Source organism: Malaya genurostris, chromosome 3 (assembly GCF_030247185.1).
Source record: "Malaya genurostris strain Urasoe2022 chromosome 3, Malgen_1.1, whole genome shotgun sequence".
Classification (NCBI taxonomy): domain Eukaryota; kingdom Metazoa; phylum Arthropoda; class Insecta; order Diptera; family Culicidae; genus Malaya; species Malaya genurostris.
Genome location: NC_080572.1, coordinates 79,740,398 through 79,765,546, shown reverse-complemented (window position 1 = coordinate 79,765,546; position 25,149 = coordinate 79,740,398). Strand labels below are relative to the sequence as shown.

At 37.5% G+C, this 25,149-nt stretch overlaps 1 protein-coding gene and 1 non-coding gene across 14 annotated transcripts; one reads left to right on the top strand and one right to left on the bottom strand.

Moving 5' to 3' along the window:
- Window positions 1–476: 476 nt before the first annotated feature.
- On the bottom strand, window positions 477–23,911 carry LOC131435013 (mitogen-activated protein kinase p38b-like). 13 transcript variants are annotated; one of them, XR_009230421.1, is made up of 9 exons: window positions 23,671–23,907; window positions 23,109–23,356; window positions 15,213–15,546; window positions 14,682–14,916; window positions 4,806–4,885; window positions 1,196–1,350; window positions 1,042–1,139; window positions 799–981; window positions 477–740 (listed from the first exon to the last, which is right to left on the bottom strand). XR_009230421.1 is itself a non-coding variant. In XM_058602461.1 (8 exons), the coding sequence occupies exons 2-8, from the start codon at window positions 23,210–23,212 to the stop codon at window positions 908–910; spliced, it is 1,080 nt and encodes a 359-aa protein (XP_058458444.1). In that variant the 5' UTR covers window positions 23,213–23,356; window positions 23,776–23,911; the 3' UTR covers window positions 477–907. The 13 variants fall into 13 exon arrangements, 12 of the variants coding, with proteins under 12 accessions (XP_058458444.1, XP_058458443.1, XP_058458445.1 ...); XM_058602461.1 differs by having other exon boundaries at window positions 477–981; window positions 23,776–23,911; XM_058602460.1 differs by lacking the exon at window positions 4,806–4,885 and adding an exon at window positions 1,471–1,550 and having other exon boundaries at window positions 477–981; window positions 23,671–23,908.
- Trnaf-gaa (transfer RNA phenylalanine (anticodon GAA)) lies at window positions 3,776–3,848 on the top strand. The gene has a single exon. It is a non-coding gene; the product is annotated as a tRNA-Phe (tRNA).
- Window positions 23,912–25,149: the final 1,238 nt, after the last annotated feature.

Below are 25,149 nucleotides of genomic sequence, written 5' to 3'. Positions count from 1 at the left end.
ACTCGAACCAATTCGTATCATACAAGTATAAAAATGTCACCCTCATGATTTATAATTCTTCTTAACCGACGATACACCCATCATTGAAAAGAGAACTTCTGAATAACGCAACTTGTTACTATGTTACTTCACGAGGTATCGAACTACGATCCATGTTTAGATTAATTGGTTTTCCGAGGTTAGGAATGCCATTCATGATTCAAAGCATAACATAGATAGTTTATGTTGGAAACTTGCTTGCTAAAAATAGTTTAAACTTTTGTGACGGCTCGATAATTACTTTCAAGTCCAGAGAAAATGATGTTAGAAAAAGGTAAACCTCGATTGTTATCTTTGAAATGTAAAGATCAATTCTAATTAAAGTTTCAGAAAAAAATTCTTAAATGATATGACAACCTTTAAACTTTATTTTTCTTCTCGGTATCAGTTAGTAATCATTTTGGGGGAAGTACATACATTAAATTGGAGAACAAATATACTTTGTAAATAATATATTTTGAATTGAATTTTGACGAAACATTTAACAACCTAATTTAATAAAATGATTTCCCATTGATTTCTTAAAGCCTATATAATTCGCAATGCAATGCATTTTTAGAAAATATCCCTGCCAATCAATACAACTCACTGTTTATAACACATCACACTTTTGTTTTTCACTATTTGTGGATTCCAATTTTCCAATGTACTAATGAGGTACGAACATCGGTGAACATGTTCGCTCAAAATTTCGAATCTGCCTGAAAACTGGATCATAGATTATTCCGTATGATTTGCGTGCTTAGATCTAAAATTCACATATTTGAAAGTCGCCTTTTTATGCTGCAGATGTGATTATGTTTAAAATATACTCCAAGGATGGCTGTAGCTCTCGTAGAGCTATTATTATTAATATACTGATAAAACGCTATTGTGCCGCCTCCGTGCCGATGTGAGCATGCTGTTGAGGAACAAAATTAACAACTTCTTGGAAAACGAGTTCTGCGAAAATAAATAACAATAACGTTTTGCTCAATACATAATTCAGGTGAAAACAAGTACCTTTCCACTTTTCCACTGGCAAATCCATGTCTTCGAAGCTCTGATCGTATAAGGAAGACGTGGGCTCATCGGTAGGGTCCGCATATTTCTCCAAGTATCTATAAATTGACATGTCAAAGGATCGATTTTAAGTATAGTTTACTTTAATACTTACGGATGTGCTAACGCTTGCTCAGCAGTAACTCGCTTGTCGGCGTCCAACTCTAGCATTTTTTCGAGCAAATCAATAGCCAAGGGATTGGCCCCCCGAAAAACATCGCAGAAGTTGCGCTTCTCAGTTTTCGGTAAAGATCGAATGTAGTGCCTAGCCTGCAAATAACGCGTTTCGAGTTTATTATATCATTATTGTAATAAAGATGATGTATCATGTAATAGTAATATTGGATGAATTTTGTTCTAGGTAGTAGCACGGTTATTGCTGAGACATACCTCTTCGCTTGTTATCTTTTGCATTAGTTCCTCATCGGGTGTGCCGCAAAAGAACATGATGCGTGTGAGGTGATCAATATCTAGTGCGTTAAATAGTACATTGAACAGAGCGATAGTAAATGTATATCATTTGATGAGTTAAGGTTCCTATAGACTTTTGTTTTGACACACACGAATTTTGAAAAAGTTTGAGGGCACGAACATTCTAAACGAATTTGTCAATAATAGTGCGTTGTCCACAAATAAACTACTATTCATACAAAGCTTGGATTAGTTGTCAATGAGCCTTCACCATCCGGTATTGTTAAAAAGAAAACGACCGAAAAGAGTTAGCATTTAGTTTTATAGAACCGATTAGACTTTCGGAATCGGAGAGGAACACAACTATCATCACCCTAGAACTCAGTAACCGGAAGACGGATTATATCCAACGGCAACTCATGTCCTCATGAGATCATTCATTCGATTTAATTGAAGTTTGCGTAAATCGGGCCAGTCATTTCTTGGAAATCGATGTGAGTTCTTATTCGAAGTCTTTTGACCATGTAGAACTGCAAATCGGGGTTCGATATAGTTTGTGAATTTGATTTGTCTCACCCTATATTTTCGGAACTGGAATGCGGATGTGAATATTATTCCATAGCAGCCTATGAGACTATATGATTTTTCTTTGAATCTAAGATTGCGAAAATCGGTGCTGAAATCTTAGAGAGAATTGAGTAGCATTATTTGGCACGTACGTACAAATACATACACACACAAATAAAAAAAAATTACGAGGAAGATTTTTCCAAGACTGCTCATGAAACGACCTTTCCTAACTTATGTCACAGTCGATTCAGTAGTTATTTCAAATTACATATGGTACGAAGCTGCTTCTTCAGCACTGCAACAGTTAAAGACTTCCTACTGTTTAGATTAACGTTAATGGTTATTTAACTACGATGCATTGTAGACAGCCGAATCATAAAGACAAGCTGTTTGACTTGATAATCGGTATTAAAGTGTCTCGAATCAGAGTGACGGTATCTCATCTGTAATGTTGACAACAATTCAAAACATTTAATCCGAAATGTTGGCAGTTTCCTTAGCTTAACATTGCAATGGACAGGTCGTTCGTTCTTTGGAATAAAACTGTCATTCGAAACGAACAGCTGTCGTCACTCTGGTTATACGCAGTCAAATCGGTAATTTGTTGAAATTATTTGCCAAAAAGATTGCTGTTTTAATATACAGCGTATGAAAAATACGTCAACCCGCCAAAAACAGTTTTGATACACTCAAGAATTTACAATCACGAGTGGTATTTTTCTACCAGTAATTTTTTATCTCTTAAATATATGGAATGACGCCATGTTCGTTTGGATCCCAAATTTGACAGCTCGTTTGCCTCCCTAAGGCTGTGAATCACTTCGCAAATAATTTCAACTTTTGATCAAAGTAGTCGAGTCGAGTAGTTATTTACACTATTATCAAAACATCTAGCAAACAAGTGCAAGTTTCTGATCTATCAAAAAATTGTTTTCATACTACCCGCGAAAACCACACTGCAATATTTGTCAATCGAAGTAAGCTTCTCTCCAGTATTGCAATTATTGTACTACATTGAACTCTTTTTATACGGGACTATGTACCAAAACTGCATTCGGTTAAATGCATAACTTGAAAATTTGCATAAAAAAACGTCGAATAATTTTTTTTTTTCATAAGTTGTCTTAAAAAGTCATGAAACATCGAGATTTGGTGTTGTCTCGAAAAAAGTATCGACTTTGGGACTGCTAAATGTTCTATAAATGCAAGGAAACGTCGAGATTTGGCAGTATGTCGAAACAAAAATTTCCAAGTTCCAGAGAGTCGATTAGGAAATTTTTTTTTAAAGATACGGCTAGATCTTGATGTGTCGTGCATTTTCAAGACGTAACAAGAAAACCGCATAACTTTGAAATTTCGCATGAAAAAACGCATAAAAAGATTGGTGTGTACTTGTTATCAATGCAATTCAATCCATTTCCATAAGTCAAATTCTGAGTTGGGTCGCAGTTTTAGTCAAATTTAACTACTCGATAAAAAATCCTATCAAATCAAAGGAATTATTCGCCGGTCTGTTACTATCAGAGTCTGTAAATAGAACTATTAGATTTTGTATTCTGATGTTCCCCACCAGTAACAGTTTGTTTTCTTATACTGACGTCTCGGATATTCGTATCGTAAGTAATTGAAATTCAAGTAAAATGTTGCACGATATAACTTTGCTGCATGACAAGCTGTGCCATTTATTGGTACACTGAACACACAGCAACCACAAGCCGAAATAGCTCAGTTGGGAGAGCGTTAGACTGAAGATCTAAATGTCCCCGGTTCAATCCCGGGTTTCGGCAAATGTGTATCTTTTTTGCTGGTGAAATTTTGCTTATCTGATTCAGCATAATTCCTTTTTTTATATCACTTTTTTGTTTCATCTCTAATTTTATGACTATCAACATAAAACGGAATCCGGAAAGTTTTTCTCTTTTTTCATAATAGAGAACAAGGCAAACGACGAGCATTGCGTACTAATTGCCTGATCCATAAATTCACATATGTCTATAAATATGCAACATATGATTGATTAACATATCTCGCGTTGCAATCATATATTTATAGAATTTACATAAAGCTTCAATATGTATCATGAAAGCAATCTTACTATTTTAGAGCATTATGTGGTGTACAAAATACCAGCTCTTATGTCTAAGGAGCTTTTAAGGACAAACCGGCAAGTGACAGAAGCCAAACTATATCCAGGCGACCGGTACGGTAAAAACAACACGATTTCATGAGAGGAAGGAATGCTGAAACGCATTGATTTGCTCGCAGAACAGGTGCACCACTGACCATTTAAGATTCTCGCTGATTAATCACAATACTGCAAATATATGTAAGTCAAAAGTGCTGAATGGTTTACGAATCTGTATGTAATGATGTGTAGATATATCGACAGACAGTGAAAGCATCTTTGAGCATAACACCCTTGGCCAATTACGAATTATTCATTTAGATGTACGCGGTACGTCTCTGCACAGTAGGGGAATATACCGGTTAGAGTTCGAGCTGATAGAAGAACACGTTTACCAGCCGTTAGGTAGTTGAGATAAACAATTACAAGAAAAAATCGTACTGCTACATTTACACTAGCGTCAATCCGTACAAAGAATGTGCAAGATATTTGTTAGCAGCTTAATTATAGTTTATATATAACTCGCATATTGCAAAAAGCGGTGCTACACTACGAAGAGATTTATTTATATTTACAGGTGAATTGAAACTAAGAAAAACTAATAAAAAGCATTACTCACACTTTCCGATGAAATCTTCGCCATGAATTCCTCATTGGGTGTCCCCAATATCTCCATAATAAGGTTCAATTGATGAATATCTACACGATTTCAAGTTATCCGGAGAAAAGATTTCAAGTTCAAGGTTCAGTTGAAAGAAAATCACGTATCAGGATTTTGTTTTTGTTAGGGTACCAGTGGAACATTTTGCGTTTGCCAAATTATATTCGAAATATGTTAATGGATTATGTTTTGTTTATATAGGCGCGGGTAAATTTAGCAGATGGTTTTTTTTGGAACATTTCATATGGCATACCGTGTACACAATTCCAATAGCTGTTTGACGAGAGGACGTATGATAAATCAAAATGTGTAAATAAATTAACATGTTGAAATTGGGCGCTGTTTGAAATTTAAAAATTGTTCATATAAATTTGTCTACTCCTAGTAAGAAATTCAATAGAAGGTTTTTGAAATTCGTTCAACTTTGGTCTTTCCAGGCATATAAGCTTGCAATGAGCGATAAAAAACAAACGCTTATTTGAGAAAGAAAATCAAACGTTTGTTTGTTCAAAGTACTGACCATTACTAACTGAACATTTTTTTCTTCCCATCTTTCTGGCAATCAGATTAACAGTAAAAACGAAAGTTTTTCGGACAACTAGAACTGGCTGAAGACCAATTGCTTTTGAAATTTTTTGAAACCCAATAACTCCATTCTTCGAGCTGGGGTATAATAAAATGGTGTAAGCCATTTCAGTCTGCCTTTCAATACAACACGTTCATAAAAAGAGCTAAAATTCAATGACATTTACCCATTCGTAACCGAATGTTCGAAGTGAGCACACGCGTTTTTTTAACAATCGACATCGGTAAGACGAAGGTGCCTATCACAGCAGAGGCTGTAGTATAGGCATTAAATAAAAGTGATAAAAAGTAGCATCCCCGCAAGTGAGTTCTGTCTGTGCACCGGTTTTGTATCGGTATCGACAGTAGACGCTATTGTGCTATCCTCGGGCAGCAGTTATTTCTATTGTTTGCTACCCGCATCGCAGCAGCCAAATCCTGAGTCAAGGTCACGCTGAAGCACAACGAAGGAGTGAAGGAGCAACTCACCTAACAGCTTACCGTGACATACTGTTAAGTATTTTCTCAAACTTTTTCTTTCAACTTTTACTATTCATATATTTTCTTTTCATTTTATTTCTTTCTTTCTCATTTCAAGTGCGGGAGACTTCTTTACTCCCGCACTTTAAATATGAATATTGATGACAGTGGGGGTGTCTCGGAGGAGGGCGAAGCTGAACGAATGAACGAAGAACATTTAGAGGCTGAGTTTGCTTCCGAGATGCCATCTACCCCTCCTATACCATCTCCCCCTCCGATACCATCTCCCTCTCCAATGTCATCTCCCTCTCCGATGCCTCCATCTCCCTCTAAGATATTGCCTGCTCGCCAAAAAGTTTACCAAGACGATGGCTCGGGGGGTCCGTGGGTGGTATACTTCCGGCCCAAATTAAAGTCTCTCAGAGTTTTAAATATTGCTCGGGACCTGGAAAAACATTTCTCGGCAATAAAAACAATAGATAAGGTTTCGCCAAACAAGTTACGCGTTGTTGTGTCCGACCTGAAGCAAGCAAACGAGATTGCTACCAGCGAGTTGTTCACGAAGGAGTACCGCGTGTACGTCCCGTCTCATGTGGTGGAGATCGACGGTGTGGTCCGTGACGAAAGTCTGACAATCGAAGATCTGATGAAGGACGGGGTAGGCCGTTTCAAAAACCCCGACCTTCAACCAGTGAAAATTTTGGAGTGCAAGCAATTGCACTCCAAATCGATAGATGGTAAATTTTACCAATCGGACTCATTTCGCGTGACTTTTGCCGGATCTGCACTTCCAAATTATTTGGTAGTGAGTGGAGTTCGTCTACCTGTTCGGCTGTATGTACCGCGGGTAATGCATTGTACAAGCTGCAAACAGCTAGGTCATACGGCAACCTATTGTTGCAACAAACTGCGATGCGGCAAATGCGGAGAGGCCCATGAGGACGATCTCTGCAGAAGAGCAGTGGAAAAGTGTTGCTACTGCGGGGAGAATCCTCATGATCTTTCGGTGTGCCCTACGTACATACAGCGTGCGGAGAAATTGAAGCGATCCGTGAAAGAACGTTCCAAACGTTCTTATGCGGAAATCTTAAAAAGAACCACTCCATCGACCCCTGAGAACCCGTTTGCAATCTTGCCAGTTGAAGAGGATACCTCTGACGACCCAGGCGAAGGACATTCCTACACACAGGTTGAAGGAAGCAGGAAAAGACAAAATCTGGCTTCTCCCAAGCTTCCTCGTAAAGGCCTCAGACTGTCCTCTTCGTCACAAAAGAACCAAACGGAAACAAAAAGTGCTGACTCAAAACCGAAGCAAACACCTCCTGGGTTCAAAAAACTTAGGGATGATAAGGAGTACCCAGCACTTCCTGGGGCATCAAAAAACCCGAATGACCCCAAAGCACAACCAGAAAATCCAACAAACGCTGGATTATTGAAATTTTCCGATATCGTGGACTGGATATTAACAGCCTTCAATATTACTGATCCTCTGAAAAGCTTCCTAACTGCTCTACTGCCAACAGTAAGGACATTTTTAAAACAGTTGACTGAACAATGGCCCCTCCTTGCAGCGATCGTATCTTTTGATGGATAATTTACCACTGAGAATCGAAGATATGATCATTGTGCTTCAGTGGAATTGCAGAAGTATCATCCCAAAACTTGATTCTTTCAAACACTTAATACATACTCATAATTGCGATGTATTCTCCTTGAGTGAAACTTGGCTTACTTCTAACATCAACCTCGACTTCCATAATTTTAACATAATCCGCCTGGACCGAGAAGACTCTTATGGAGGGGTACTTTTAGGGATTAAAAAGTGCTATTCATTTTATCGTATTAACCTCCCCTCGACACCGGGAATTGAAGTTGTTGCTTGCCAAATTAATATTAAAGGCAAAGATCTATGTATAGCTTCTATCTACATTCCTCCCAGAGTCTCGATAGGGCATCGTCGGCTTGCAGACATCATAGAACTTCTTCCTTCACCGCGGCTGGTTTTAGGGGACTTTAACTCGCATGGTACAGGATGGGGCTGCTTATATGATGATAATCGTTCTTCGTTAATCCAAGATCTGTGTGACAACTTCAATTTGACAATTCTAAACACGGGAGAAATGACACGGAACCCTAGACCGCCAGCACAACCAAGTGCGCTGGATTTATCCCTTTGCTCGACTTCGCTACAGTTAGATTGCAAGTGGAAGGTAATCTGTGATCCTCACGGTAGCGATCACTTGCCGATCATAGTTTCTATCACCAACCGTGGAAGACCATCGGAAACAATCAATGTTTCGTACGATTTCACACGAAACATTGATTGGAAACGTTACGCGAGCTCGATGTCTGAGAAACTAGAAACATCACAGGAGCTTCCTCCGGAGGAAGAGTATACATTTTTGGCTGGCTTGATTCTTGACACCGCAATTCAAGCTCAGACGAAACGAGTACCTAGCGCGCAAACTAGTATGCGTTCTCCCAACTCATGGTGGGACAAAGAGTGCTCAGAGCTGAAAACGAAAAAAGCTTCAGCCTTCATCTCGTTTAGAAGGAACGGAACTCCAGATAATTATCGGAAATACGCGGCGTTAGAATTTCAAATGAAAAGTCTGATTAAAGCTAAGAAACGCGGTTACTGGCGAAGGTTTGTTGACGGATTAACGAGAGAAACAGCAATGAGCACTCTTTGGAATACGGCCCGTCGCATGCGCAATCGAAATCACGCGAACGAAAGCGAGGAATATTCTAACCGCTGGATATTTGATTTCGCTAAGAAAGTATGTCCTGATTCTGTTCCGGAACAGAAGATATCCCGCGTCGCGACATTGAATACAAACGAAACACCGTTTTCGATGGTAGAGTTCTCACTTGCGCTCTTGTCGTGTAACAATAGAGCCCCGGGGTTCGACAGAATTAAATTCAACTTGTTGAAAAATCTGCCCGACTCTGCCAAAAGGCGCTTGTTGAATTTATTCAACAAGTTCCTCGAGGGTAATATTGTCCCACACGAATGGAGAGAAGTGAGAGTTATTACTATTCAAAAACCTGGAAAACCAGCCTCCGATCACAATTCGTATCGGCCGATTGCTATGCTTTCCTGTATTCGGAAATTGTTGGAGAAAATGATTCTCTTCCGTCTAGACAATTGGGTCGAAACAAATGGATTGCTTTCAGGTACACAATTTGGGTTCCGCAGGGGCAAAGGAACGAACGATTGTCTAGCGTTGCTCTCAACAGAAATTCAAATGGCATTTGCTCGTAAAGAACAAATGGCATCAGTTTTCCTCGACATCAAGGGGGCATTCGATTCAGTTTCCATTAACGTTCTATCTGAGAAGTTGCATCAGCATGGTCTTTCACCAGTTTTGAACAACTTTTTATATAATCTATTGTCCGAGAAACACATGCATTTTGAGCATGGTGATTTGACGACAAAGCGATTCAGTTACATGGGTCTTCCTCAGGGCTCATGCTTAAGCCCCCTTTTATACAACTTTTACGTAAATAACATTGATGAATGTATCAACACATCTTGCACGCTAAGACAACTTGCCGACGACAGTGTTGTGTCTATTATAGGACCCAAAGCTGCCGATCTCCAAGGACCATTGCAAGATACCCTCGACAACTTGTCGACATGGGCTTTTCAATTGGGTATCGAGTTCTCTACGGAGAAAACTGAGCTGGTTGTATTTTCAAGGAAGCGAGAACCTGCGCAACTACAGCTTCAACTAGGGGGTGAAACCATAGCTCAGGTTTTCACATTTAAATATCTCGGGGTCTGGTTCGATTCCAAAGGTACCTGGGGATGTCACATTAGGTATTTGAAACGAAAATGCCTACAGAGAATCAATTTCCTTCGTACAATAACCGGAACTTGGTGGGGCTCTCACCCAGGAGACCTGATCAGGTTGTACAAAACGACGATATTGTCAGTAATGGAATATGGATGTTTCTGTTTCCGCTCCGCTACGAATATTCATTTCATTAAACTGGAAAGAATTCAGTATCGTTGTTTACGTATTGCCTTGGGTTGCATGCAATCAACCCATACGATGAGTCTTGAAGTGCTGGCGGGCGTCTTACCGTTGAAAAACAGGTTCTGGGATCTCTCATATCGACTGCTAATCCGATGCGACATTTTGAATCCGATGGTGATAGAAAACTTTGAAAAGCTCGTCGAGCTTAATTCACAAACCCGTTTTATGTCCTTGTATTTTGACTACATGGCTCAGAATATAAATCCTTCTTCGTTTGTTCCCAATCGTGTTCATTTTGTGGATACTTCTAATTCTACTGTGCTTTTCGACACATCCATGAAAGAAGAAATTTGTGGAATCCCGGATCCTGTACGCCCTCAAGAGATCCCAAAAATTTTTTATAATAAATTTAAAGAAGTCGACTGTAATAAAATGTTTTACACTGACGGATCATATCTAGACGGGTCCACTGGCTTCGGTATATTCAATGTAAATTTCACCGCTTCCTATAAACTCAGTGATCCAGCTTCAGTTTACGTCGCAGAACTAGCTGCAATTCAGTATACCCTTGAGATCATTGACACTCTGCCCACAGATCACTACTTCATTGTATCGGACAGTCTCAGTTCCATTGAGGCTCTCCGTTCAGTGAAGCCTGGAAAGCACTCACCGTATTTCCTGGGGAAAATACGGGAACAATTGAGTGCTTTATCTGCAAAATCATACCAGATTACCTTGGTTTGGGTCCCCTCACATTGTTCCATACGGGGCAATGAGAGGGCGGACTCGTTAGCCAAGGTGGGCGCACTAGAAGGTGATATCTATGAAAGACCAATCTGCTTCAATGAATTTTTCAGTTGCTGTCGTCAGAAAACTCTAGCCAGCTGGCAGAATACATGGAATAGTGGAACTCTGGGACGATGGTTACACTCAATAGTCCCACAGGTATCGACGAAAGCTTGGTTCCGGGGGTTAGACGTGAGCCGAGACTTTATTCGTGTAATGTCAAGGCTCATGTCTAATCATTATATGTTCAGCGCGCATCTCCGTCGTGTGGGGCTCGCTGAGAGTGGTGTCTGCGTTTGCGGTGAGGGTTATCATGACATCGAACATGTTGTTTGGACATGTGTCGAGTATTGTGATGCCAGGTCCCAACTCATAGGTTCCCTTCGGGCCCGAGGTATACCACCCTTCGTACCAGTCCGCGACGTCTTGGCAACTCGAAATCTTCCTTATATGACTCTCATCTATAACTTCTTGAAAACTATCAATGCTCAAATTTAGTGCTCTCCCTATCTCTTTCTCGTCTACAGCTCTACCGCACTCTTCTTTACGTTGCTGGAAGTATGGCCTGTGTAAACGATGCTTCGGAGCATGCACCTGCCTTGAACTGACTGAGTTGCTGGAAGCTACCCAAAAACGTCACATCAACGTCAGAACACACCAACGAAGCATCCCAATCCAGAATAATCTCTTCATTGCTACAAGCTGAAAAACATGAAGATTCATCGAACGCAAAATGTGTCTAAAAGATGTATGCCACAAACCAATGATGTATTCAAATTTCAATTCAATACTGTGTAGGTCCCACCCTCCCTATGTCCCCTTACTAACTGGGGAGTATGCCGCCCCGTAATACGGCATCCCTTTCTCTCTCCCTAACAACAAGACAATCGGCCACGTTAAGCTAAAGCAAATGAGCCTAATAAAAATTTTATTTGAAAAAAAAAAAATGACATTTACAATGTACACTCTGTAAATCGGGTTAATCGGGCACCCAAAAATAAGCAATCGAGTAAGAATTCCTCGCTCAGTCCGTCTGGGAGAGAATGCCCACATTATCAGTTCGGGATGAATTCCGAATCAAATCCGAGTGGACGAAGAATATTCATTCAGTGCCTTTGAGATGAAAATCGGTCAAGGAAATCAAAGGTTGGTTAAATATTCTGTGGTGGCAAGAAATAGGCAATCCGCTCGCGAACGATTCTAAGGAATTAGTTCTTCTAAACGGTTGAATGAACTAGCATTCATCATTGATAATTGAACGTTCTATTCTTTTCAATAGAAATGGAAGTAATCGACTTCTTTGAGAGAGTGCAAACATTACCTCCATACTTTGAACGGTCGCAGGCTTTAGGAATATGGAAAAAATTTTCTTCATTCGCGATCTTTAAAAAAGTGCACATTAATTGATACATGCTAAAAAGTATTCGCTATTATTGAATTTGTTTGCTAAAAAATTTAATTTATGACTCCCATATTATTTTCGAAGGAACATACGGAATTTCTGAAGAACGAAGTTATTCTGTCGTTGGAAGCAGCGCATGCTAACTCCGGAGTGAAAACACGAATGCGAGCTCTTTTCGGAAGCCTGTTTTACCATACTGATGCGGAATCCACTAGACTACATCGCATCGGCATCGATTAGTAACTGTCGATCAAACCTAGATCTACTCTTGCATGCCAGATAACATAATAAGTACCCATTGATGGACTGAAGTCGGCACGTGTGCTCCGACACGTTCTAGGAAGACTCAATGGAAAGGAATAGTCATGGATTCGGTTTTCTTGGATTGTCATGGAATACTTATTGTTGACTACCTGAAAAAAGTAAAGCCTTCAACAGCGAGTATTGCTGGGCATTGTTGGAGTGGTTGAGTGCTAAAATCACTGCGAAATGGCCTAACGTGAAGCGAAAATCAATTTTTGATTTTGAAAGATAGCACACAAGAACATCAATACAATGGCTAAAACCAATGAGTTAAAAATTCAAACGTTTTCTCCATTCCCAGGAAGGATACTTTTCATCCCACCAAATATGGTGATAATTAAGGAAAGTAACCAACTTTCAATGTACATTAACGGAAATTGAATGCGACTAATTCGGTAATAAGAAACGCACATAAAGGGTAATTTTTGATGCTGGTATCGTTTTGGCAACACTGTTTTTTACAGATCATGAGTGAATCGTATCTTTTGTCATTGTCAAACTTGTTCAGTTTGGTCTATAATTTAATCATGAATCGATATACGAACGAACAACGCTTGCCAAGTATTGGTTATTTTGCTGTCAGAAGGAAGACCCACTTTTCCATCGAAAAATTGTGTTCATCGACGAAGCTCATTTCTGGTTGAATGGATACGTTAACAAGTAAAATTACCGCAACTGAAGTGAAGATCAGCCAGAAGCATTGCAAGAACTACCAATGCATCTAAGAAAAGTCACTGTTTGGTGTGGATTATGGGCCGGTGCATCATAGGGTCGTACTTTTTCAAAGGCGACGATGAGCGGAACGTTACTGTAAATGGCGAACGCTATCGTGTGATAATTTGTTTTGGCCAATATGGAAGAATTGAACTGCCTGACATATGATTTCAACAAAACGATACCACATTGGCCGCATAGATCGTGTGATTTAACGCCTTTGGATTACTTCTTGTGGCGTCATGTTAAGGCTTATATCTACAAAGAGAAACCAGCAACGATTGACGAACTGGAAGCCAATATCGAAGCATTTATTCGTTAAATACCGGCTAATATTTTGAAAAGATTGTGCCAAAATTGGACCTTGCGCAAGGGTCATCTAAAGCGGAACCGCGGCCAACATATACATGTAATCATTTTCAAACATTAAATTATATTGATCGTTCTATTGACTCCAATGAAGATTTCATCAATTTTCTCAAATTTGGAGTTTTTTTTAAATCAAATTTTAAACCTCTTAAAAAATCACCTTTTATATATTTCGCTTAACGTCTAATGGACCTTACTTTCACAGATTACCCTGAAAGACTTACTATGTCGTCACAAGAAATTTTAAATCGAATATTCGCCTTGTTGCACGAAACAACGTGCTCACACTTTGAGAGCCTTACCGGAATCGTAGGATCCTACGTCTACTTCCTGTTGCTTCAACAGGCGTATTGTTGTCATTGAAGAAATCAAATTTATATGGTAAAAGATTAAAAGTTCTAGATAAGGTATGTAAAGTGAAAAATTTTCTATGATTTGAGATGAGAAGTAGGGTTTTTGGATGGAATTTCAGAAGAAAAAAGAGAGAGAGATGAAAGAGAAAAGACGAAAGGACACAGTAAAAAAAATGAATGTTAACTGTAAAATGAGAAACACTATGCGTGAAGTGGAAGCTTGAAAGCAAAGTGTCTCAGTGATGAGAAAATTGAAGGAAAGTTAGTAATAAAGTATGGTGCGATTTAGTATATTGTAGTTAAAAGTACTACGGGAATAAATTATATATGAACTTGAAGAGCAACTAGTTAGTAAAACCATGTTCATGCGCAAAAAAACTGGAGCAAATTCGACAACATAAACCTTATTTAAAAATGTTCAGTGAAGGAGTAAATAACAATCACTATCAAGATACAATCACAAAAAGTACACGATATCAGGCTTGCCAGTATAGTGAAAACGAAATAAAAGTTTTGCCACGAAACGTAGTGGAGTAACTGCACCAATATTCATCTCAATAATTTGTTGAATACAAACACTGAATTGTACTGTTATTGGTGAAATAAACATTTCTTCTACAAGATAGCGTTCCGATTTTCAAACCTTACTTTAACAAATGGTTCAAATATATGAGATGGTTCAGCGAACTGAGCTTAATATAAGTACAGTTACTCTACTAGGGAAAGACGGTCTCGTGATGACTGGTGTAATGTGAACGAAAAGATCTAAATATTGAAATAGAATGAAGATTCAATTAAAATCCGAATATACGACATCTCCAGTTTAAAGAAGCATACAAAATATACAACAGCTCTAAGGTAACATTTCGCAAAAGGATACGGTCAGTGCCAGGAAACAATGTTCGTCCTGTGAGTAACTCTGCCATTATGCACCCAACCGACCAAATGTCCACAGTTTGATTGTAGTGCATCCAGTTAAGCATGATTTCTGGTGCCCGGTACCATCGAGTTGCCACGTAACCGGTCATCTCGTTTTCTGTAGGTCGCGCTAGACCGAAATCTAGAATTTTCAGTTCGCAATCTTCGTTTACTGCAATGTTGGACGGCTTTAAATCCTGAAATACACAAGTATGTAGAGTGCTTAACATATATCACATTGAGTCGGTTTGCGATCCTATCGACCTGTAGGGGTTAATTTCGAGGTCACGTCGCGCCATAAAATAGTACTAGAACGTGAAAATAGTGGCGAGTCATAAGTAATAAAGGATAATTTGCTCTGGTGCAATGAAACACGCAACTTCTGCGAGGCAATTATAAACCCATAATGTCATGTAACATTAATGCTTAAGGCCTCCGATTGCCGAGCCCTGGAATTGATGTCAATCACAATATCTATGATTTTATCACTTACCCTGTGTATAATCCCAGCACTGTGAATATACTTAAGGCCACGTAATATCTGGTAGACTAGGAACTGGACATGGTCGTCTGAGAGCCTCTGCGTTCGTATGATGTTGTTCAAATCTGCACCCATCAGATGGGTAACAAGGTAGACCTGTTGGAATGAGTCCAACGTATTACCTCCGGGATGGAACACGTCCAGCAGGCCAATTATGTTTTCGTGATTCATGTGTTTCAGCATGCGAAGCTCGCGATAGGTTCGCTTAGCATGAACGGCAGACTGGAAAGGCCGTGCAAGCTTTTTGATAGCCACTTTAGCTTCGTGCTGAGTATCGGTAGCCGAGCTGTGGAGAATGCAAACAAAAAATAAAAGAACAAGTTAATTAGAGATCTAGTCGGAGCGATTATTTAGTTCAAGCCTGCAGCTACTGATCAATATGGTGCGTGGACATGTTTAATTGATGTATTTACTGTTGTAATGACTTAGTTACAACGATATCTGAGCAATGTGCTCACATGCCGAGCCAATATAGCATCATCATTTACATTGATGAATTGAGGATAGTCACGTCTGTACTATGCTTTAAACAGTCAAATAAAAATGCACAACGTTTCAAGCAGACATTGAATGATTTCTACACTACACAACCAGTTCAAAACTAAATGTTCAACTTCTAAACATACTATTATTAGAGCGCTTTACAGCTAGAGTTAGGTTAGGTTAGTTTAGGTTAAGTAGATAAAAATATACAATTTCAAGGATATAAATCCAAACATGAAATAAAAGTCGGACTGAAACAATAAGAAATACAACTAAATTTATACTAAATAGTAAATACCATAAATGACGACAAAAAATGGATAATAAATAAAATACTTAATGTAAAAAAATATATGTCGATATGTCTAAAACTTAATTATGAATGGGCGTTGGCAAAGGTGAAGAAAGATCTACTTTTTTATCGAAAAATTGTGTGCAGCGACGAAGCTCATTTCTAGTTGAATGGATACGTCAACAAACAAAATTTCCACATCTATAGTGAAGACCAGTCAGAAGCATTGCAGGAGATACAAATGCACCCCACAAAAGTCACTGTTTGGTGTGGATTATGGGCATGTGGCATTATTCATGGGAATCGGCCGATATGTTGCAGAAAATGTGCCAAAATTGGATCATCTTCAAATATTAAATTATATTGATCTTTGATTGATTGAACTTTTTTTTAAACAAACCTCTGAAAAATCACCCTTCAGTATCAATAATGTAGATAAATCTGCCTTACTAATAACCGATAGTAGATCTTTAGTTAGGTTGCACGTCACATTTCAAACTATTACAAGAAAAAGTCATGATTTTTTCCCTATGTCCGCCTTTCCTGATAAAGTTATTTAAAAATATGCGTTGGAAAGCAGATTGCAAAAAAGTTTTTTATTGAATTCTTTGGTCATTTTTTGTTCAACAATAACTCAACAGGAGTTTCAATGTAATAATTGGCCCTTTTAAGACTTAGTTCTGACTCCAATTGCGTCTATTAGTTCAACCAATAGCTAAATTTGAATAGAAATGATGTACTGATGCAAACAAACTCGAAATAGTTTATGAAATTAATAACACAATGTATAAAAGTAACAGCTTATTTTATAATTTATAGCAGTTAATCGTTTGGTTCCAATACTATTCTTGAGTAAATTTAATAATAAATGATGAAATACCTAACATAATATTTAAAAAATAAGAGGAATATCAAAGTTTGGTTTTCAAGTGGATCATGGAATGAAACTGAACCGTCTTTAAAAAGAATGATAGGTTCCTTTTGGGTTCCACTATGAAAAAACTATTTCGTTATGATACTAACGTAATAGTGAACGACAGATAACGGTATTTCGAACACCTCATTGCATTTATCATCAGTGTCTCACAAGCCCACAGACTACAGACTGTAGCCACAGGACCTTTCTTTTGAACCTAAGTTTGTGGAAATCGGTTGCGAAAAGTTATAACAAAGATTTTCATTTATTGCACATTTTACCCAATAACTCCGGAACCGAAAGTCAGCTCCAACAAAAATCAAGAATTTAGTATGTGACCTAAAGAGCTTTCATTTGAATCTAAATTTGTGAAAATCGGTTTAGCCATCACCGAAAAAAGTTGATGCACTTATTTTCACAATTTTTTGCCTATTTATCCCCATAATTCCGGAACCGGAAGTTAAATCCAAATAATATTCAGGAATTTTGTATGGGACCACAAGACCTTTCATTTGAATCTAAGTTTTTGAAAATCGGTCCAGCCATCTCCGAGGGAAGTTAGTGCAAAAAACGTAACAAACACACATACGCACATAAACATACAGGTATTTTGCGTATTCGAAGAACTGAGTCGTATAGTATATGATAATCGGCCCTCCGGGCCTCTGTTCAAATGTCGGTTTTCACAGTGATTGCATAACCTTTCTATGTGAGAAAAACAAAAATAGTTCCATCGGTCGATATATTATAAACTCCTTATTCATCGTAAAGACAAACGTGGAAAAGTTCACAAATGTCTGTAGTTTTACGAATTCTGAAAGTTTATCGTTTCGTACAACGTATTTTCTATTGAGATCGTATTGTTTACCATGACATATTCCAGATTTTCTCCCATCCCTACTAATACATCTCCTATCCTATGAAACTCGTGGTACCAGCGGTCGCTAGAAACAAAGAGTATCGGACTAACATTCCTTCCCTTGCTCAGAATTTATGAAAATCAACGCAGCCATCGCCCAGGCAAGTGAGTGCATATTTTAGCTACATACACACACACACACACACACACACACACACACACACACACACACACACACACACACACACACACACACACACACACACACACACACACACACACACACACACACAAACACACATTTGCTCTGTTAGCCGAGTTGAATCGAATTTTATATGAACTTTGGCCTTCCGGGCCTCGTTTGAAAAGTTTGTTTTCATAGTGATAGCATAACCTTTCTGTATGAGAAAGGTAACAATAATGTACTTTTATTACAGTGTATAGCTTTAAAGAATGCCTAATAGATTTGGTGAAACTTGTTCCTCGACATATTTGTTAATAAGAATTACAATTCCTGCGTTACAGAGAATTTTCCGGCAAAAATTCACTCCCATCCAGTTCGGAGGAAGTCGATTCAGATTTTGCTATCGCCTTTGCTGTTAATTTCATGAATTGTTCAAATTTGAAAAATACGTGGTATACGTTTTCGATCGATCTTCATGTTACAAGTTAATGCGAAATAAAAAAGAACAACTGTTGACACAGATGAACTAATACAAATATATGGCTCTAACAAAACAGATCTTTGTTGAAACATTTCAGTCAGATCCCTAACCACAATGCAAGTAGAAGAAATGGGTTTGTGCAGGGTATTGCAATATTCAGCTGAAGAACGAGAACGTCCCAACAAAAATGCAAAGGAACTAGTCCGATTGGGCTCAAAAGCGAAACAAAGAACAACTAACACAAATTTTCTTTCAAAGCAATCCTTAAAAAATCGCATGTTTTGCATAATACAAAGCATCATTTGAACGACATTTTGTAAATTTTCAGTGGTTAAATATTGAGATAGTTTTCAAGAAATACGCGTTTCAAGTTGAATGTCCATCAAATTCTTTATTTTTTTAGGGGCGTACACAGTAAAAAATAATGATATTTACACATGTAATTCCTTTGAACTTTGAAATAGACATCAATTGAATCAAAAACTTTAATGAAAACCATCATCGATGTAAAAATAAATTAGAATGCCTTGATTTTTCAATGAATTATACAACATATTTTAATTTACGCTTAGTTTTACTTTTAAAGTATATAGATCTGAGGAGTAACTTCAAATTCAGTTTCGTGCTCCAAATATGTTCATGAAAATAGATGTAAATTTTTTTTATCAGTGTAGGGTCTAACATTATCGATAATTCATATTGTTTCATTTTGATTGGTCATAATAAAACATTTCAAGAATATTTTGTCAAATTTTCAAGTCAATCGAAGCAGAACTATTGGGCCTGTGCGCCGAGCTCTTGCCACTTCGCAGTATGAGGTGGGAGAAGATCAGGCGCGTGAACAGGTGGTGTTTTAGGGGTTCAATCCCCCTCCGCAATTCAAGAAATCATCATATTATGAAAATTCTTCTCTTTAAATATTTAAGTCATGAAATAAATAATTTTCAACAAACGATTACGATTTACATAACAAAAAAAAATTTCAAGTGGTTATATGAATATATCCATTCGTATGGAAATTGATCAACATGTTCTGGAACGACACACCAAAAATTCTTCTGAGTACGCGCCTGAAAAAGATGGACCACAACTTCCAGAGTTTTGTTCAGATAGGCTTGAAAATTTGACCAAATATTTTTGAAATATTTTACTATAAGAAAATACGAAGAAAAGGTAAATGATTTTTCAAAAATGTTCGACACTACCCAATTTTCAATGAACAATATTCAAAGAACACACAAAACCATTCGTTTATTTCAACTTCTGGAGATGCAATAGAAAAATTATAAAAAGCCTTTTATTTGAATAAATGCTAAAAACATTCGAAATCGTCAGAAATTTAAAATTTTTAGTAAATTTAACTTCAAACCCGATGATCGGGAACGGAAGCATTTAGAAAAGAATTCCCGTAAACCTTTTTGATTTGAATTTTTGCGTACTTTCATCAAATCGATTTGAAAAATATAAAAAAAAAATCAACTATGATAAAAAATCTACCTTTTCAAGGGGAACTGAGATTGATTCGTTTGAAAAACGGTACGTTTATGCGTATTTTTAGAGTCGACACATATTTTAAAATCTTTTTACCTTTTTTTATAAATATGAAAAATAGGCATAGAATTCGCTCAAACTTTAGAAAAATTTTCCGAGGCCCGGAGGGCCGAATATCATATACCAATCGATTCAGCTCGACGAACTGAGAAGATGTTCGTGTGTTTGTATGTGCGTGTGTCTGTATGGGTGTTGCCAACTAAGAGGTCGAGATCTTAGAGATGGCTGGACCGATTTTGATCAAACTAGTCGCAAATGAACGCTATTGAATGGTTTTAAGATCGAATGTTTACTTTTTGAGTTATACGAAGTTTTATGTCAAATATTTTCAGTTTTTTGACAATATCTGTCACAATTGACATTGAAAACAGAATATGTTTTCAGACTTAGATTCCGCACGGTAATAGCTATCCAACAAGCCACAGATAGTTAAAATCCGTCCATTTTTAACGGAAATATCGATATTTTTGTGTAAGCGACTTTTCCCCTTATTCCAGTAGTAGGAGTTTTGAGCGCTGTATGACAAAGCAATGCTTGGGAGCAACGTGAAACACGATTTTTTATAAAGTAACATACAATTGTTTCTGAGTACCAAAAAGACTTTTTTCATGACTTTTTGCCTCGGACCGATTTTAGCATGGTTCATTTTTGGCAACATATTCGTTCAAATATGACATGTAAACAATAATGTAAATATGACAAGATGATGGCAGAAATTTCACGACGAAAGTAATTCATTATTTATATTTATTTCAACTACTTACAGCAATGAATGCTGGAAGGACATAACACCTATATACCATTAGAATCAGTTCATCGAGATCAGCAAATGCGTGTGTGACAAATAATTTCACTCATTTTTTTTCGGAGATGACTCAACTGTTTTCTCCAAACTCAGATTCATATGAAAAGTCGTATACACCCAAACAAGGTTCCTGAATTACGTTTGGATCCGACTTCTGATAGCGGAACCACAGGATGATATGTGAAACGAGATTAAAATAATGCAACTCATTTTTCTCGTTGATGGCTGAACCGATCTAAGATTCAAATGAAATCTAAGAACCATCTAAGATTCAAATGAAAAGTCTTAAGATCCTATTAAACATCTTGCTTTTCAGTAAGATCAAACTTCCGGTTTAGGGGATACAGGGTGATTAGTATAAAAAGGTCCATTTCACATAAATTAATCGGGGACGGGTATAGCGTGATGGGATAGTCGATGCCTTTAACGCAGCCCGCCTGGGTTCGATTCCCAACCCCGCACATAGGGTCAGAAAGTTTTTCTGGTCCGAAGAGGCGAATGACCTAAGATGCTAAAGTCTCTATAATCGAAACAAAAAAAAAAAAATTAATTAATCAGGTTTATCGGGTTGGCAGATTTGGATAGTGGATTACTAAATAAATTTATTTCAGTTTTAGCGGTATTCATTTTTCGATTCCGGGAGGTACTCAAAAATTTAATTCACACTACAATTTCTCAAAGATGTCTACACACTCAGGTGAATTTAACTAATTTCGGTTACACCGATTTTAGAACTCCGGTTCCAGTATCGAATCGTTTGTCAAATCTCAATCATTTTCTCAAAAAGGCCAAATCGAACTTCAAAAACAAAAATTCAAATTAAAGAACTTATGGTCTCATACAAAATTGGTGAATTTTATCCGATTTTGGAATTACAGGATGATGAGTTTTTTAAATTTATACAGATATAGAAGATGCAAATTATTTGGCGTATTAATTTATGGCCATACGAAACATTTTTGGTTATGCTATTTCCTGAATACCGGCTCTGGGAGTACCGTAAATAATGGCGAAAAACTATAAAGTGGAACTTACTTCAACATCTCATGGAATGTTCAATCGATTGTCAAACGCTTAGAATCAATCAAATTTGATCCGATTTACGATTGAAATCTCAAATTGCCGCCTAAAACGACGGTCATTAAAATAATGTCATGAGAACTAAAGCACCGAAGAATATCCATGCAAAAAACACATGCGGATGATAAAAATGGTATCATCTCACTGCTAGGTGGATTAATCACGTTTTTTTTTTATATCCACAATCAGGGTGATAATCATATTATGTAAAATCTTTAGGAATAATAAAAAATACAGCAGTGACAGTGTCTCGCGAAAAAAGTAACATTGCGATGACAAACATAATTTGATGCTGGATCATATGGAATCAAAGAATCAAAGTTTACTAGTTAAATTTAGTTAGGTTAGATCTTCACCGTTACTACGGAAAATTATGTACAAAAAATTTTTTCAAAATGTTTAAATGGATTGGTGCAAGTTATGAGGGAAACCGACTTTGAAAACGTGAATTTAATCATAGGGAGAACGCCTTAATGGCAAAACTCATATTCAAATGGAATCATTCAAATTCATTTAGTTCACGTCCATTTAGTGTATTAATCAAGAATTAACTATGGTTTTTTATGAAAATTTATTAGGCGGTAGCGGAGATAAATGTCTTTGTGTTTATTTTAAAACAACTGTTTTCATAAGATCGCAAATTGAACTTAATTTTAATCATATCGGTTATTAAAACACACAATTCAAGTCAAATCATTTGAATCTAAGTTAGTGAAAATTGGGTCAGAAATTTGAGTGGACATTTATATAGCTGTTTATATTTTCACGAATATTTCCATGTGACTTTATCTCTCATATCTAATAAATTATACAATTATGAAAAGTATTTTATTCGTTTGAAATTTACAAGGTACAAAACTATAGTAAGTACGTGACAACTGTTGAAAACTACGCGAAATCATATGAATTGTGTTAATTGAGCGCCGTTACAGAGAATGTTTATTTTGTTGAATTGCGAGGCGGTTCCCTATTTTGCGTTGAGATGCTATACATGTTAAAACGCCAGGTGAACGGTTGGAGAAACCGGTTCTCCGGAGTAATTGAAATCTCTCTCCTCGTTCCACGCATCAACACCGAAAACAATGACGTCATTTGTTCACATAGACCAATATATCCTGTATTGTAATTCGTATTAAATTACTATACCTTATGAACGGTTCCTATAGATGTACTTAAGGTTACAACGTATCTACTCACCATACTTGTCCATAAGCTCCGCTACCAACGGGAGTTAGCATCTGGTATTTTTCTGGCACTTCCCATTCTGTTTTATTAATTTCGACTTTATAGAACTTCGGCATGGCGTTAGACGAGTTTGTATTTATTTATATTATAAATATTCACACTTCTACGAATGAAATTTTAAACACATTTATCGAACTACAAATTCAAATAATTAGACACCGCCTCATCGTATATACTTTATAGACATTTGCTGATATCTACTGAAATACGAGATAAGAATTACAGTTAGAACGTGGTGCGCATTTTTTGTCAGATATAATTTCCAGTATTAACCAACACTGCAACCTTATCTTTCTTTTCTCAGTTTAATGGAAAAGTAACTCCCATCACTATTTTAAACGGCGTGTACTATTCGTAATTTGAATTTCGTGATACGGTTTCATGCAGTTGTGGGTTCCTTCACGCTACAAATAGACTAGATATAAACAAGTGAAGCTTTGCTCGTTTCACTCTTATGTCTATCTATTTGCATTTACTTGACCTCTCAATCGACGTAAAAATTTTTTTCTATTACCAAAACATTGGTTTAATTTACACACTATAGCACTTTACCAATCTAGTTAAATTCTACTATCCTTTACAACGATTGGAATATTGAACTTCACTAGGTACGGATTACCAGAAGGGTTGGCCGGATATCACAATGAAGTGATTATTTTCCCGTCTACTCGTGGTCCGTGTCCGTGACTTTCCGTCAGCTGTAATCGAGCGACGTACGAAACACACTAAGTGAGACCAATACACGGGAGAAACTGAATAGTGAACGTGAGACATTGCATAACTGAGCGAGAGCGAGACGCAACGCACTACTGTCCCTCTCAGCAGGCCGTTCAACTTTGTTGATATTTGAGCGCTTGTTGAACGATATATTGCACGAAATATTCGTTCAATTTGCTGGAACGGTTTGTTGTTGTTTTTTCTCTTGCAAAAATAGTGTGAAAATTAAGTGTTACCTTTCCATAGAAAGAAAATTTGTTGTTATTCTACGTGAAGTGAAAGTATTGTGCAGGTATGTATTGTTAGTTTGAACAAATAAGTGGATAAAACTTCAGAAATTCTACAGTAAAACTAGTCCAACGGGGCTTCAACTCCTCATGTTAAAAATGGCTCAACAATGGACCTCTGTCTGCCGGATTTGTTGAACGAAAAAAATGGCATTCGGTTCAACGGTCTGTTTCAAAATCGGCAAACGAAGGTCCCGTGTTGGCCCTCCGTTGAACGATTGATTGGACTTTCATTGGACCAATGATCCAACGTATTGGACCAATGAAGGACCACCGTTGAACGTTTTTTTTCTAAGTGGGGTCTGAATTGTTCATTGTCTGATGGAAGCGATGGAAGCAACATAACGCTCAGTAACTATAGTTATCCGTGAGTACCCACTTAGAAAAAAACGTTCAACGGTGGTCCTTCATTGGTCCAATGAGTTTGATCATTGGTCCAATAAAAGTCCAATCAATCGTTCAACAGGAGGCCAACACGGGACCTTCGTTTGCCGATTTTGAAACAGACCGTTGAACCGGATGCCATTTTTTACGTTCAACAAACCCGGCAGGCAGAGGTCCATTGTTGAGCCATTTTTAACATTAGGTGTTGGAGCCCCGTTGGACTAGTTTCACTGCAGAATTTCTGAAGTTTTTTCCACTTATTTGTTTAAACTAACAATACATACCTGCACAATACTTCTACTTCACGTAGTATAACAACAAATTTTACCCTCTCAGCAGGCTGTTCAATTTTGTTGGTTTTTGAGCGCTTGTTGAACGACATATTGCACGAAATATTCGTTCAATTTGCTGGAACGGTTTGTTGTTGTTTTTTGTCCTGCAAAAATAGTGTGAAAATTAAGTGTTACCTTCACATAGAAAGAAAATTTGTTGTTATACTACGTGAAGTAGAAGTATTGTGCAGGTATGTATTGTTAGTTTAAACAAATAAGTGGAAAAAACTTCAGAAATTCTGCAGTGAAACTAGTCCAACGGGGCTCCAACAC